The sequence below is a fragment of the Heterodontus francisci genome, chromosome 25 (assembly GCF_036365525.1).
Source record: "Heterodontus francisci isolate sHetFra1 chromosome 25, sHetFra1.hap1, whole genome shotgun sequence".
In the NCBI taxonomy this organism is placed as follows: Eukaryota; Metazoa; Chordata; class Chondrichthyes; order Heterodontiformes; family Heterodontidae; genus Heterodontus; species Heterodontus francisci.
The window spans coordinates 41,413,808-41,431,048 of NC_090395.1; the positions used below are offsets into that span (position 1 = coordinate 41,413,808).

The 17,241-nt window shown below is 42.6% G+C and overlaps 1 protein-coding gene across 10 annotated transcripts in view; it reads right to left on the minus strand.

Annotated features, from left to right (window-relative positions):
- Positions 1-17,241, minus strand: part of LOC137383841 (neuron navigator 1-like) — a 719,754-nt gene that overhangs the window by 148,556 nt on the left and 553,957 nt on the right. For all 10 annotated transcript variants that reach the window (XM_068057140.1, XM_068057137.1, XM_068057136.1 and 7 more), the window contains one exon: positions 8,142-8,844. In XM_068057140.1, the coding sequence (XP_067913241.1) occupies positions 8,142-8,844 (703 nt within the window). The remainder of the gene's footprint in view (positions 1-8,141; positions 8,845-17,241) is intronic.

Consider the following 17,241-nt stretch of genomic DNA (forward strand, 5'->3'; position numbering starts at 1 on the left):
TACAATTCTAAATTACTTCAGTCAGAAGCAATGGAGAGAGTTGATGAGGGAAGCGTGGTTTATGTTCTGTATTGTTCTAGCCATAGTCCCAAGGAGCATAGGCATCTCTCCCCATTAGAGAGAGACAGTTGGTGATGTATAGCTTGAGGGTATGGTAAGGAGGCAGACCTCCATGAACTACCACAGCCGGTACAGGAATTGAACCTGTGCTGTTGGCGTCTTTCTACATCACACTCTAGCCGTCTAGCCAACTGAGCTGGACTTTCAAAAAGCCTTTGATAAAGTACCACATAAAAACTTGTTAGCAAAATTGAAGCCTAAGGGATTAAAGAGCCAGTGATTGCATGGACACAAAATTGGCGAAGGGACCGAAAGCAGTGACTAATGGTGTTTCTTTAGACTGGAAGGAGGTTGTGCATTTGCATCCCCCAAGGACTGATATTAGGACCACATATCAATGATCTTGGCTTGGGTATACAGGGCATAATTTCTAAGTTTACAGATGATAAACAGTGAGGCAGATAGTAACAGATTTCAGGAGGGCATGTGAAATGAGCAGACACATGGCAGATAAAATCTAATGCAGAGAAGTGTCAACTGATTCATTTCAGTGAAAACAATGAGCAGTGGCAAAATAAACTAAATGGTACAATTTTAAAGGGTTGAAGGAACAAAGAGACCTGGGGGTATAGTATACAAATCTTTGAAAGTGGCAGAACAAGTTGAGAAGTGTGTTAACAAGGTAAACGGGATTCTTGGCTTTATAAATAAAGGCTTAGAGTACAAAAGTAAGGCAGTTATGCTAAACATTTATAAAACACAGGTTAGGTCCCAACTGGAGAATTGTGTCCAATTCTGGGAACCACACTTAGGAAAGATGTCAAGGCCTTGAAGAGGGTATAGAGGAGATTTACTAAAATGGTACAAGGGATGCAGGACTTCAGCTATGGGAGAGACTGGAGAACAAAGAACAGTGCAGCACAGTAACAGGCCATTTGGCCCTTCAAGCCTGCGCCGATCTTGATGCCTGCCTAAACTAAAACCCTCTGCACTTCCGGGGACCGTATCCTTCTATTCCCATCCTATTCATAGAAACAGAAGATGGGGTTATTCTCCTTTAGAAGAATGTGAGGTGATCTCAGACAAGATTTCGATGGGGATTGACAGGGTAGGCAGTGGGAGGTTGTTTCCCCTGGCTGGGGAATTTAAACCATAGGGGCACAGTCTAAGGACAAGGAGTGAATTATTTAAGACTGAGATGAGGAGAGAGTTCTTCACTCAGGAGGTTTGTGAATCCTTGGAATTGTCTACCCCAGAGGGTTGTGGATGCTCCATCATTGAGTATATTCAAGGCTGAGATAGACAGATTTTTGGTCCATCAGGGAATCAAGGGATATGGAGAATGGGAAGGAAAGTGGAGTTGATTGTATTGAATGGCGGAGCAGGCTTGAGGAGCCATATGGTCTACTCCTGCTTCTATTTCTTATGTTCTTACAACAGAGAAGGTTAAGGGAGATTTGATAGAGTTGTTCAAAATCATGAAGTGTTTTGATTGAATAAATAAGAAGAAAATGTTTCCGTTGGCATAAGGGTCAGTAACCAGAGGACACAGATTTAAGGTGATCGGCAAAAGAACTAGAGACAACGTGAGGGGAAATAAAAATCACTGAGTTGTTATGATCTTGAACTGCAATCCCTTAAAGGATAGTGGAAACAGAATCAATAGTAACTTTCAAAAGGGAATTCGATATATACTTGAAGGGAAAAATCCTGTAGGGCTATGAGGAAAGAGCAGGGTAGTGGGACCTATTGCATCGCTCTTTCAAAAAGGCAGCACAGACCTGAAGGACCGAATGGCCTGTTTCTGTGCTGTATCATTCTATGATTCTATTATTCAGCACCCTAATACTTTAGTAGAAGCTTTCCTTTATCTGACCGAACCATGGAAATTGTCCTCATTGCTAAGTGTTTGGCTTAAAATATTATAATGTGTATCAGTCTGAATACATTATAACCCCTGTAACTATATTCACACACTTCCTATTTGCAGATTACTATGAAGGTTAAGCACAGAGGCCTGGTAGGCCATTGTATTTAACACATTAATCTGAAATTACTTCCTCTACTATTTAGAGCAGAGCTGCAATAAATGGTGGTAGGAGGAATTTCAGCCAAGTGTTCATACTCTGTTCACACACAGTGTAATTTCTATGCCAAAAATTTGGTCATTTTAAACTTCCAACCTCAACTGCATTATACAATAATTATTTCTGCTAAAAAGCCAATTTGATTAGGCCGATTACAGTTTCAACCGCATGAACGGCATTATTAGCCCACACACATCACAGTTTGGAGTGTATTGCATGTCACCCAAGGTGTACAATTAGAAATTTGATTTACAAGCCTGCAAGTTCATACACAATTCAAGTTAAATTACATGTCAGAAATTCAACAGTGATCCTACTTAAAATCACAACTTCAATATTTCAGCAGAATTCAAAAGTAACTCATATTTAGTGGTGTGTAACTGATCTGGAGTTTTATAGATAAATGTTGAAGGAAACTGCTCAAGGCAAAACAATGTGAAAGTGGAGAAACATGGGATGGCAGCAGCCCCAAGCATTTTAGTGGTATCAGGAGGTACATTACTGCTCCTCTTAGCTGCACAGAAATGTAACTTATACAAAGTGTTCTGTACCGTTTTTGAGGGTCTTTAGTAGTCCCTTAATTAAATGCTGGTTAATCTACACAAAGCCTGGAACAACCAGTGCATGTATGGCACAAACTCCGCTCATTTGTACATGAATATCAATCAGGGTTCAACAAATGGCATCAGGATTTTGATCTGCATGTACAAGGTGCCCAACATCTGTCCAATGAAGCAACCTGCACAATTTGAAGTGGCCAGGTTCTAATTTGGCAGCTGGGGGAGATTGAGCTCAACTCAAAATTCGTTGCCCTTTGATTCACTAAAAACAGGAAAAACAATACTGAAGAGTTCTGATGAAAGGTCCCAGACCTGAAACATTAACTTTGCTTCTCTCTCCACAGATTCTGCCAGACCTGCTGAGTATTTCCAGCACTTTTTGTTTTGTTTCAGATTTCCAGTATCTGCAGTATTTTGCTTTTAAAACAATACTGAAATTCTCCTCATTTGACCGTGGTGCACTGTCCCTCCTCGGCCTTTGACATGGTCAAGCACACGATCCTCTTCCAATGTTTCTACTCCATTGTCCAACTCTGTGGGGCTGCCCTTACTTGGTTCCATTCTTACCTAACCAAACTCAGCCAATCTCCAGCAATGTCTTCTCTTCCCACCATTACCTCTGGAGTCTCCAAAGGATCTATTCTTGGCTCCCTCCTCTTCCTCATTTACCTGCTGCCGCTTGGCAACAGTCTGCGAACATATACGATCAGATTCTGCACATAAGTTGATGATGCCCAGCTGTACCTCTCCATTACCTCTCTCAGCTTTTCCACTGCCTCTGCGTTATCAGAATGTTTGTCCGGCATTCAATTGTGGATGAGCTGAATTTTCCTCCATTTAAACCATAGAACCATAGAAAAATTAAACATTGGGAAGATTGAATCCATCGTCTTTGACCCCTACTAAAACCTCTGTAACCTCATGACTAATGCCATTCATCTTCCTGACTGATGTCTCAGGTTGGATCAGACTGTTCACAACTTCAATGTTCTTGATCTAAGCTTCCAACCCCACGTTCCGTCCATCACAAAGGCTGTCTACTTCCACCTCTGTAAAATTACCATCCCTGCATATGTCTCAACCCATCTGCTTCCAAAACCATCATCCATGCCTTTCTTCTCTCCATGCTCACCTGCTCCCATTCTCTCCTGGCCGGCCTCCTACCTTCTATAAACTTCAGCTCAAGTACAAAATAGTTGTCATGTACCTGTACGTGTAGCAAGTTAAATCAGCACTTCAGATTCTACTAAAATTGGAAATTTAATTTTATTTCGGAATATAAATGAAATTTATTCTAAAAGCTGAGGTCATGGGGACATTGATGCTTTAGCAATGTTGGGTATCAGGAGTACTGGTATGTTTCTGACAATCCAGCATTGCCTTTACCTTCTCCCATTAAGGCAGATGTCCTGGCAGTGGTGCACACTAGAACTGGCAAAGACAAAGCCAGTACTACCACTAACCCGGCAGGATTTTCACCAGATCAGAAAATGCACCACTGCAAGTATGTCAGAGATCAATATGTGTGCAAGTACTTACCTGAACTTATAATTCCAAACAGAAACTATAAAACTGGCCAGATACAAAATACAAATAAAAGCATGCTTAGTTTGGAAACACAATGTAAAGTCTCTAGTTACTAACAATTAGAAAGTAAATTTCCTGGGGTCAATTTTGGTCTATATAGCTGGGCAGGGTGAACCGATGAAAATTAGGTGTGGAAAATCACTCAGCAGTAGCAGATTCTGCCTGATTTTCCTTCCATTCATTTCAATTAAATTTAAAAGTGGGCTCTGTTGGGACATGCCATCGTCCCTGCTCAAATTTCCTCTGTGCTTCAAGCTTGGTTAAAGCCAGGCATTAAAGTTCACATGTTTATCTGCGTAAATGGAACTAACCATACAAAATGACCCTTTTTCTTTCAGTCAAGTGCCAGGTTTAAAATTAAGAGGTCGACCTCCACTGACAATATATTGGACACCTGTCCTCCTTAAAAGCTTTGTATGGCACTATATGTATATGGGCACATATGTGATGAGTGGCATTGACCTTACATACCTACTTGATGCCCAATAGTGCTTAAAATTTCTTCAGCAATATCTCTCAAACCCGCAACCTACACCACCCAGACGCCATGGCCAACAGCTACATGAGAACACCATCACCCTCTAAGTTCCCACTCAAGTCACACACCATCCAGACTTGGACATATATCACTGTTCCTTCATTGTCAGCCTGGAGGTGCCCAACTTAGTAGTATTGTGGGACCACTTTCACCAACAGAACTGCAACGGTGCAAGAAGGTCCACCAACAAAGGCGATTAGGGATGGGAACAAATACTACACTTGCCAGCAATGCTCATATCACAAGAATGAATTAGAAAAAAATCAGATAGCCAAGATGCATGCAGCCAATCTTAACTTGACTGTGTATTTTACATGTGCCTACCTCTGTACTGTCTGGCAACCCAACGATTGAATACACCGTTATCATTATATGCACTAGATTAATGGATGTTCTGTCAGCTGTATGTATGCTAGCATGGTTGCGTTGCAAATTTTTAGTAGTTTTAACTAAATTAGAGTCGAAGAAAACCTGTCTGGTTGATTGCTTTGCCATTACAATTAGAGGACAGTAAACCAGGTTTCACTGAGGTAAAGCTAAAAACATGGTGTTTTAAAAATTAAACCCTGTTGCGGCCAAACCAGGGATAGGCTGAGAGGGGAGACCTAGACCCCATCCTCACCTGGTCGTAATATTGACATTAGATGGTCATTGTTCTATAAGTCTTACGGGAAAAAAAATTAAAAACCAAGCACTTATCAGAAGTATTGTAATGTTCTTTCAGACTTTCATAGATGGGCCTGGTTTCTTGCATTGCCATTACTAAACAATCATGATTGCAACAGTGGGAATGTTTCCAATTCAATCTGCCTTGCTCCAATAATACAAAATTAATTGGACACGCAAGGTACGCAGCAATGAATTAACTGAAGGGTGGCTTGGTTGTTCGCTTGATAGATCCTTCTACTGGGAATTTGTTCATTGTCTGTACAAATAGAATTTACTTAAAGATGCAGGAAAGCATATCTAATGAAGCATATCGAACTAATGTCAACTGGTATGAGGTCTTGGAGAAATACCTTTTAACCACATCAGTGGTGGGTAAGGTTTTAGACACAATAATCAGGGGGGAAAAATCAACAGGCACTTGGACAGGTTTGAGTTAATTAATCAATGCGGTCTCCTCTACACTGGGGAGACCAAACACAGATTGGGTGACCACTTTGCTGAACACCTCCGCTCAGTCCGAAAGCATGACCCCGAGCTTCCGATTGCTTGCCATTTCAACACACACCACCTGTCTTTGGCCTGCTCCAGTGTTCCAGTGAACATCAATGCAAGCTCGAGGAGCAGCACCTGATCTTTCGATTAGGCACTCTACTGCCTTGTGCCTGAACATTGAGTTTAATAACTTCAGAGCATGACTGGCCTTTTTTAATATTTTATTTTTTAACCATGTGCCTGCTTTTCATGTAGACAGAGCTGCTTATTGTTCCACGATTAACAGTCTCTCTGGACTAATGCTTTGTCTTTCACCACAAGCATTAACACACGCTTTGCCTTTGTCCCAGGACAGCTTTGTTATTTAACCTCCCTCTGCCCTATCAAACACCTTCCCCTTTGTTCTGTTCCCCACCACCTCCCCCCTCCCCTACACTTGTTTGAAACTCAATTCTTTTTTAACCTTTGCCAGTTCTGATGAAAGGTCACAGATCTGAAACGTTAACTTTGTTTCTCTCTCCACAGATGCTGCCAGACCTGCTGAGTATTTCCAGCACTTTTTGTTTTTGTTTTAGTTAATTAAGGATAGCCAGCACAGATATGTAAAAGGCATGTTTGACTAGTCTAATTGAATTTTTTGATGAAGTAACAGAGAAGGTTGATGAAGGGAATGTTTTGGATGTTGTTTATATAGATTTTAAGAATGCGTTTGATAAGGTGTCACATAAAAGGCTGGTTAACAAAATTGAGGCTCATGGAATAGGAGGGTCAGTGTCCAACTGAATAAACAATTGGCTTAAGGACAGAAGACAGCAAGTCGTGGTAAATAGTTGTTTTTCAGACTGGAGGCTGGTAGACAGTGGTGTTCCCAAGGGTCGGAGCTAGGACCACTGCTATTTTTGCTATTTATAAATGACTTGGATCTTGGAATACAGAGTAGAATTTCAAAATTTGCAGATGATACCAAACTTGAAGGAGTGGCAAACAGTGAGGATGATACAAACCACCTGTAACAGGACATAGATAGGCTAGTGAAATGGGCAGACAAATGGAAGATGGAATGTAATAAAGGCAAGTGTGAGGTGATGCATTTTGGCAGAAGGAATAGGATGAGGCAATATAGACTTAATGGTGCAGTTCTAAAGAGTGTGCAGGAACAGAGGGACCTGGGGGTGCATGTGCATCAATCTTTGAAGGTGACAAGATATATGAAGAGAGTAGTTTGCAAAGCATATGGGATCTTGGGCTTCATAAATAGAGGCATAGAGTACAAAAGCAGGGAAATTATGCTGAACCTTTACAAAGCTCTGGTTAGGTCACTAGAGTATTGCATCCAGTTCTGACCACCACACTTCAGGAAGGATGTGAAGGGCCCTGAGAGGGTGCAACGGAGTTTCTCCAGAATGGTTCTAGTGATGGGGGATTTTAGTTAGAAGGTTAGGTTGGAAAAGCTGGGGTTGTTCTCCTTGGAGCAACAGAGATTAAGGGGAAATTTGATCAAGGTGTACAAGATTATGGCAGGCTTAGATATGTTAGCCAAGGAAAAACTGTTCCCAATAACTGATGGTATAAGGACTAAGAGACATAAATTGAAGGTTTTGGACAAAAGATGCAGGGGGAATGTGAGGAAAAACTTTTTTACGCAGCGTGTGGTATTGACCTGGAACTCGCTTCCCACGAGAATGGTGGAAGTGGAAAGAATCAATAATTTCAAAAGGAAATTGGGTGGCCACTTGAAGAAAATAAAATTGCAGGTCTACGGGGATTGAATGGGGAATTGGGACTGACTGGATTGCCCCGCAGAGAGCTGGCATGGACTTGATCGGCCGAATGACATTTTTCTATGCCGTAAATGACATTATGACACATGGTAGCGAGGGGATAAGGCAGGTTCCATCAGAAATAAAGGCAGAAACCATTCAAAGAAAAACAAAAACTAGAATCATTTTGGCTTCAACACAAATTGGAAGTTAAGTTGACCTGTCAGTATTTTAAATATACATAACTGGCTAGGAAAACTATGATAGCTAACAATTACCTAAACTATAGTGACATGAAATAATAAGTAAAAGTAAAAACATGCAACACATGATACACATGGTTAAAACTTATTCCAAGTACATTACTCTAAATATTCCCGCAGATTACCTCTGTGCTGTTGGAGATGACATCTCTGAGAACTTGGAACTTTGCTGTCGCATTCCTTGCAATTTGCTATGACTTTCTGGAGCTGAAGTGGCCTTTGTAGAACTTGGTGTATTTGTGCATTCGGTATCAGAAGCAACTGCTTTTGCTTTGGCCTTCTCTTTCTCTCGATCAGTTTGATTCACTGGTCCTGAACTTGCTCGTCCCATTCCAATTTTTGAGGGTTCTTTCAGACGAGAAACAGGGATGCCTCCATGCTTGCTGCTAATGAGGCTTGGGTCAATGTTGCTGCTGACAGGCCTATTTACACTTCCTCGACCAGTGATGCTAACAGAACTTGATTTGGCTGGGCGTGGCAAGCTACGGTACTGCACAGCTGTCCTTGCACCTGAAGACATAAAGCCATCATGGTTTTGGGAAACATCAAGGCTGGTTTTCCTGGAGTTTGTTGGTTTAACAGGGATTCCTGTAGATTTCTGGTTTTTTGCTGCTGATACAGAGTTTCCACCAGCTGTCATCACAGTTGCTGTGCCTGTAGTAGGCTTCTTATAGCCAAAAGAACCACCAGTAGAAGGCCTCGAAATACCTGATGGAGGTTTGCGTGCTTCCCCAACTCTGTCTCTACCAGCATCAGATGAAGATCGTTGCAAACTTGTTCCTTTGAGAGCCAATTTTCCTTTGTCTTGCACTTTAGAATCAATTTTACCTGCAAATGCAAAATAAAGAATGAAGAAGAATTAAAAGTAGAGGCAAAATAGTGTGTTCTTCATTGCTCCTGCCAGGCTATGATGCCTTTTGTTATTTACTGTTCACGTTAGTCCCCAAGATGCTGACTAACAAAAATAAATAAGTGATGGAAGAAAAACACACAACATTTTTGGCATAGATGATTTGGAACTATATTATTCCCTCACCAAAACCTCATTCTCATTTACTGTCTGTATTTAATATTTTTTCTTACTGTACCTCCCATGCTAAATTGGCAGAGCTTCTTTAAAAGTAAAACTTTTCCCCTTATTATCCCAGTAATGAAGAAAATAATGGCACTAAAGAGTGACAAATCCACAGCACCAGATGATTTTCATCCCAGGGATATAAAGGAAGGAGATGAGACATTGCAGATCCCCTAACTATAATTTTCCAAAGTTCTCTCGATTTGGGAATTATTCCTTTAGATTGGAAATTTGTGCATGTCACTCCGCTATTTGAGAAATGTGACAGAGGGAAACAAAGGAATTATAGACCTGTTAGTCCAACATCTGTTGTTGGGAAATGAGTAGAGTCTATTATTAAAGATAGTGTGACTGATAGCTTGAACATTTTCTGCAGATTAGAGAGATTTGTAAAGGGTAGGTCATGCTTGACAAACCTGATTGAATTTTTGAAAAGATAGCTAAAATAGTGGACATGGGATTGTCTATGGATGTTATTTATATGGACTTCCAGAAGGCATTCAATAAAGTGCCTCATAAGAAACTGTTCGCTAAAGTTGAAGCTTACGGATTTGAAGGCAAATTATTGACCTGGTTATGAAATTGGCTGAGTGGCAGGAGACAGAGAGTATGTTTAGCAGGCAGGTGGTATAATTGACAGGATGTGACTAGTGGCGTCCCACAGGGACCTATGTTGGAGCTGCAATGATGCACTATATTTATCAATGACTTAGATAATGGGATAGATAGCCACTTATCCAAGTTTGCTGATGACACAAAGATAGGTAGCACTGTAAGCAGTGTAGATGGAAGCATAAAAGAGATATTAATGGTTTTAGTGAATGGTAAAACCGTGGCAAATGGATTTCAATGTACACAAGCGTGAAGTCATCCATGTTGGACCTAAAAATGATAGCTCTCAGTACTTTCTAAATGGTGAACAACAACAAAAATGTCAAAACATCCCAAGGTGCTTTGCAAAGGCATTATAAAACAAAATATGACACTGAGCCACATAAGGAGATATTAGGTTAGATGAAAGAGGTAGGTTTAAAGAAGTGTCTCAAAGGAGGAAAGAACGGTAAAGAGGCAGAGAGGTGTCGGGAAGGGATTCCAGTGCTTAGGGCCGAGGCAATTGAAAATATGACCACCAATGGTGGAGTGATTAAAATTGGGGATGCTCAAAAGATTGGAATTAGAGGAGCACAGATATCTCAGACGGTTGTAGAGCTATAGGAGTTTATAGAGGTCGGGAGGGCCCAGGCTATGGAGGGATTTGAAAACAAGAATGAGATTTTTTAAATCAAAACATTGTTTAATGGAGAGCCAGTGTAGGTCAGCGAGCACAGGGGTGATGGATGAATGGGATTTGGTGCAAGTTTATTAGGACATAAGCAGCTGAGTTTTTGATGACCTCAAATTAGTGGGAGGTAGAATGTGGTAGGCTGGCCAGGTGTGCATTAGAATAGTCAAATCTGGAGGTAACAAAGATATGAATGAGGGTTTCAGCAGTAAAAGAGCTGAGGCAGGAGTAGAGATGGGCGATGTTGCGAATGTGGAAACAGGCGGTCTTAATGACAGCAGAGATATGTGGTTGAAAGCTCATCTCGTGTTCAAATATGATGCTGAAGTTGTGATCAGTTTAGTTCAGCCTCATGCTGTTGCCAGGGAGAAGGATGAAATCAGTGGCGAGGGAGCAGAGTTTGTGGCGGGCACCTCTGACAATAGCTTCGGTCTTCCCAATATTGAATTGGAAGACATTTCAGATCATCCAGTACTGGATGTTGGATAAGCAGTCTGACAATTTAGAGACAGTGGGGCAGTCGAAAGAAGTGGTGTGCGGTGAAGCTGGGTGTCATCAGTGTACATGTGGAAACTGACATCGTGTTTTCGGATGATGTCGCTGAGGGGCAGCATGTAGATGAGAAATAGGAAAGGCCCAAGGATAGATCCTAGAGGGATACTAGATAAATCCTAGAGGGATACTGCTGCTTATGTCCTAACTTGCATCAAATCCCATTCATCCATCACCCCTGTGCTCGCTGACCTACACTGGCTCCCCATACTAGATACTGAGTGTGGGAATGGGAAGAGACAGTTAGATAGATAAGAATGGAACCAGGCGACAGCAGTCCAACTCAGCTGGAGGACAGTGGAGACACTTTGGAGGAGGATCAACTGTTTCTAAGGCTGCAGACAGGTTGAGAAGGGCGAGGAAGGAAAGTTTGCCTTTGTCACAGTCACACAGGCTGTCATTTATGACTTTGGTAAGAGCCGTTTCGGTACTGTGGCAGGAATGGAAACCTGATTGGTGGGATTCAAACGGGAAAGATGTACATGAATTTGGTAGACAACAACACGCTCAAGGGCTTTAAAGAGGAAAGGGAATTTAGAAATGGGGCGGTTGTTTGCAAGGATAGAGAAGTCAAAGTTTGGCTGGAGAGCAGTAATGACAGCAGATTTGAAGGACAGAGGGACATAACCGGAGGAGAAAAGCTCAAAGCAGTGGAGGTCCAAAGAGACTGAAGGATCAGGTACATATCATTAAAAAGACATGGACAGGTATAGAAAATAATCAAAAAGGCTAATGGGATGCTGGCCTTTATATCTAGAGGACGAGAATACAATTGAGATAGAAGTTATGCTCCAGATAAACAAAGCCCTAGTTAGACACCTGGAGTACTGAGTTCAGTTCTGGGCATCACACCTTACGAAGGACCTATAGGCCTTGGAGGGAGAGCAGTGCAGATTTACCAGAATGATACCTGGACTCCAAAGGTTAACTTACAAGGAAACATTACACAAACTAGGATTAAATTCCCCGGAATTTATAAGGTTAATGGGTGATTTGATCAAAGTTTTCAGGATATTAAGGGGAACTGATAGAGTAGATAACGAGAAACTATTCCCGCTGGAGTGATGTTAGGAAATGCTTCAACATGCAAAGGGGGTTAGAAGCTTGGAATTCTTTCCACAAATGGCTGTTAATGCTAGGCAAATTGTTAATTTTAAATCAGAGATTGATAATACCCATCGTTAACAAAAATCTAAGGAATTTGGGGCAAAGGCCCAATGGATTTAGGTCATAGGTCAGCAATGATCTCATTGAATGGAGAAACAGGCTCGAGGGAATAAATGACCTGCTCCTATTCCTGTTATTTTCTCCTCACCCACCCTGAATGTTTTTTCTTTTTTTCACTAACTAGTGACCATAAAGTATATGTTTCTACAATTTTACTGGCCACAGCGGGCCTGTTGATGTGCCAAAGCTGTTTTTGGTGTAGCAATGCACCACGCAAGTGTTCCCCACTATCCTGCTTAAGTAACCAGTGGGTGAAATATTACCGACCATTTAGGGATGGGACGGGAGACGGGAAGGCTGGCAAAAGGGCGTAGGAAAGCATCGTGTCGCATGCCCAACATCTTCCTGCTGCCATGCCATTTTGCCAGCAGTGGGAAAGATGGCAGACAATCCACTAACTCAGAGCCCAAATTAATCCACTTAAGTTGAAAATTCAGGGCCTCTTCCCACCTCTGTTGGCATTTTATCAGCGGCTGGGAAGCCCACTGCCGCATGGGGAGACCACCATACAAACCTGCCAGTGGGCTGTGGTGGGGTGGGCCCTCCTTTTTCGGCACTGTTTGGCCCACAAAGGGCCCCCAGGCAGCAGTAGATGCCCCCTGTGGCAATGGCGCTTCCTGACCTCAGCCAATCTCCCCCACCTCCAGACCCCACTTACCTGACTTTGAAGGTGCACAGCTATTGATGAGCCCTCATCCTCCAGGTGCTGCCCCAGCTGCTGGTGACGCTGCTGAGCTGCCAGCCCTGACTGGGCCGGTAGCTCATGGGGGCAGGCCACCAACCTTAATAGGACTGGCAACCTCAGTGGCAGCCACAATTGGCTGCCATCAGCAAAATACAGCTCCAGGTCCCTCCGTCCACCGACTCTGGATTGCCCTTCCTGCTCTTGGCCCCAGTAGCAAGGTCCCTGACACCTACACTAAATCTAGCCTAGTATCTTCAATGAGAGATCATTTGGCACTTTCTGAACCTGATTGAGTCTGGCTGCAGTGTTCAAACTCAGCAAAAGAACATCTGAAATCCTTCCTCTCCAGCATCATGACGCAATTATCAATCACTGACACAAAAATGGATCATTCCACCAACACTAAAAATACTAAAGAGTATAAACCAGACAGAAACATTTTATTCTTAACGTTCTTTGTGCAACTACTCCCACCTCACAATTGCTTTAACTGTGCATTCATACACAAGAATTTAGTCCATGGGAGCTGGATTTCCCCAGCGTCCAATGCTCAGGGAAGATTACCAACACAGTGGCTCAAGTAAAAGTTAAATTCCAGCTCCAGATCAAGGGACAAGCCCATGCAAGTGAAAATTTTTGCAATATGGCTTGCATTAAATGGCTAACTTTTGGAGTAAGTTTAGTGAGTTTTTTTGTCAGAATTGTATCATTTTATATGTATTTTTTAATAAGCATTGGGTGGAATTTTAGGCCGGTGGCAGGCATCTCGACATCTGGGGAAACCGATGCCGAGATCCCCGTGTCACCTCTTCTACGGAAGGCCCACCGAATTTAGTGACAATCAGGCACTTAACTGGTCAATGGCGGGCCTTTCATAGGCTTTAGGACCCCGTTGTCGGAAGTCCTGGCCTTGCAGAGCTCCTAGCCAATCAGAAGCCGGCAATTGCAGCGCCATTGCGGAGTCGTAGCAGCAACCAGACATCGAAGAGCGGCTGGAACCAGGTTTAAAGTAGGTCAGTGCGGGAGGGGTCTCACAGGGTTGTGGTCGCAGGGGAGGGAAGGTGAAGGGTCGGCAACAAGGGCAGGGGGGTGGCCCTCAACAGGGCGCCACTCCCCCTTCCCGATGCTGGTCCCTCGTTCAGGCACTTAGTGCCTTTGAATGAGGGACCGCCCCAGCCAGGCACCCCACCCCCAACCCCGGAGCCAGGAAGCAGCCTGCATGGTTTCTTGTGCCATGCTTCCCGTGTGGTGACAAGGCCACCTGCTGCATGGGCAATTGTAACTGCAGTGGGAAGTGACCTTTAATTGGGGGTTAATTACCCAATTAAGGGCCTCAATTGGCAGTGGGGGGGGGGGGGGGTGTGGGAAGACTGCTGAAAGGCCTTCCCACCCGAGACTAAATTTTGGTGGAAGTGGGATAGTGGCTGGGTCCGCCCTGTCACCATTCCAGCCCATTATATACTCTCCCCACCTCCAAACCCACTGCAGGGGAGAACATAAAATTCCACCCATTATTTTTGCTGCATTGATCTGATTAAGGAAAGAAAATTGACAACAAAATCATTTTGAAAAGAATTTTTAATGTAATTTGATAAGCTAATTTTATAATAGTTAGTGGATGTGGACAGCTGCATTTGGAAAAATGAGCGATTTCATTTATTCTGACAGTTGAGTTGCCGATTGGTAGCTTTTTATTCCTGTTCACAAACTAATTTTTAATTGCTTTTCCATTTAGCCAATGGGATACATCAGCCAATTAGTATCATTTAGTTATTTCAGCCAATGATTTTTTTGGTCTGCAGACACAAGTTGTGACAGTCCAATGTGTGACATTCACTTTTTGAGGTGCAATGCTTGACAGACTTTAGACTATGCACAATGCAATCTGAAACTCACTTTTGCATGTTATAAAGAGAACAATGGACATTCATGCCTCTGCAGCCTAAGTAATCTTAGTTTGAATGGCTGATTTCATCAGACCTCAAAGGGTGTATGTCCATTTATGTGAACAGACATTGAGCACACTCTTATGCATCTTGAGATTATTTGCCTCAAGCTCTAAGACATTGTGTAAAATACTGCCTCTCGGAACCCTCCAGACCTTAGTGCAACCAACCATTTGAACAAGCTATACCAGTAGCACTACAATGGAAGATCTGGTTCATTCAGGCAGTAACACACAACGGATGGCAAGAACACTCTCATCCCTACCAATCAATCTAGAATAGAGAGCTACAATTAGATCCGTATACACAGCTTACTTATGATATGCATAACAAAGTTAGGACTTCGTACAATGTGAACTCTTTGCAATTGATGAAGTGATCAGTGAGAATTCAACACTTATTCGTTTGCTTTAAGAGAAAGTGAATAGCCCCATCTGTGACAAAAATAAATCAATCATTCATGATTGTGGCTCCCCTCATTGTCTGATGGCTAAAGGCATGTGGGTGAAGTATGCTACTAGCCTGTACAGGCCATAATGCTGGTGGTTTGTTTCCTGACCCAAATTGACATATCTGATCTCAGCCAGGGCAGCAGTTGTGCTCAGCAATCATGCGCCAGGGAAAGGAAAATCAGCCTGTGTTCCAGCTTCTATTGATACTTAGAGCCCATCTGGAAACTGCACATAAGGATGTTAGATTAACACACTATTAGATGTGACTTTAATAACTATGATCAAATAACCTTTTGACAGTCACTATATTGGTTCACATATAAAGAAGGCCACTCGGATAAGATCATAGAGAGGGCTGTTGGCTCAGGTGGCATCATACAATAGCAAGAGTCACTGTCTTTAGGAGTGACAAATTTGGAAAATTGTTACTAAATTAAAATAAAAACAAAATGAGAAGTTTGAACTGCAGTACAGAAAACATTGTTTGCAATAATTCTGCATTTGAGTATTTGGAGAACTTTTGTCAAAGAACAGAACCTGGCCAAAAATTTCAAGAGTTGATACCATCCCTTTGGAGAAAATAAATGGAAAGAATCCCATATTTTGCAAGACAAAATTTAAAAGATCTGGAGGGCAAAATTCGATAGCCCTTGAAAATGGGTGCAGGGGTCACAATAGGCGATTAAACGGCGTCCGTTACATCTGATGCAAGCAACACTGTAACTTGGTGCTAATTTGCATGATTGCTGCGTGCAGCCGGCACTAAATGTGCTGCTGAGTGGCTGCACACCTCAGCAGGGGGTCCACGTTTGTGCAATGCTAGCACCTTTTAAAGTTAGTCTGCACCTCCTAAAGGGGAGGTGCATTCTGGCTGGAGCAGGTGCTGGAAATGTTTGTGGAAGAGCAGGAAGAAGAGTGAATTCTGGTGCAACAGGGGAGTCCGCATGCTCCAAGATTCTTTAACGCTTCATTGGATGCCTTGGTGGAGGTGGGGGAGAGGAAGAGAGATGTGATCAATCCACAAGGGGCCAGAAGGCCCTCCTTACAATGCCAGGAGACACACCCCAAGGACCTGAATGCAGTGTCAAAAAAGTCCAATGGCCTCACATGTGGTCAAGGTCACTGAATGTATCTTCAAATACGAACATACAAATTAGGAGCAGGAGTAGATCACTCGGCCCCTTGAGCCTGCTCCACCATTCAATATGTTCCCGGCTGAACTGATTACTCCGCATTTCCACCTACCCTGATAACCTTTCACGCCATCGTTCATCAAGAATCTATCTACCTCTGCCTTAAAAATATTCAAAGACTCTGCTTCCACCGCTTTTTGAGGAAGAGAATTCCAAACACTCACGACCCTCTGAGAAAAGAAACTTCTCCTCATCTCTGTCTTAAATGGATGACCCCTTATTTTTCAAACAGTGACCCCTAGTTCTAGATTCTCCCACAAAGGGAAACATCCTTTCCACATCCACCCTGCCAAGACCCCTCAGGATCTTATATGTTTCAATCAAGTCACCTCTTACTCTTCTAAATTCCAGCGGATACAAGCCTAGCCTGTCCAATCTTTCCTCATAAGACAGCCCGCCCATTCCAGGTATTAGTCGAGTAAACCTTCTCTGTATTGCCTCCAATGCATTTAGATCCTTCCTTAAATAAGGAGACCAGTACTGTACACAGTACTCCAGATGTGGTTTCACCAATACCTTGTATAACTTTAGCATAACGTCCTTACTTTTGTATTCAATTCCCCTCGCAATAAACAATAACATTCTATTAGCTTTCCTAATTAAGTGCTGTACCTGCATACTAAACTTTTGCGATTCATGCACTAGGACACCCAGATCCCTCTGCATCTCAGAGCTCTACACTCTCTCACCATTTAGATAATATGCTTTTTCATTCTTCCTGCCAAAGTGGACAATTTCACACTTTCCCACATTATAGTCCATTTGCCAGGTCTTTACCCACTCAATTAACCTATCTATATCTCTTTGTAGCCC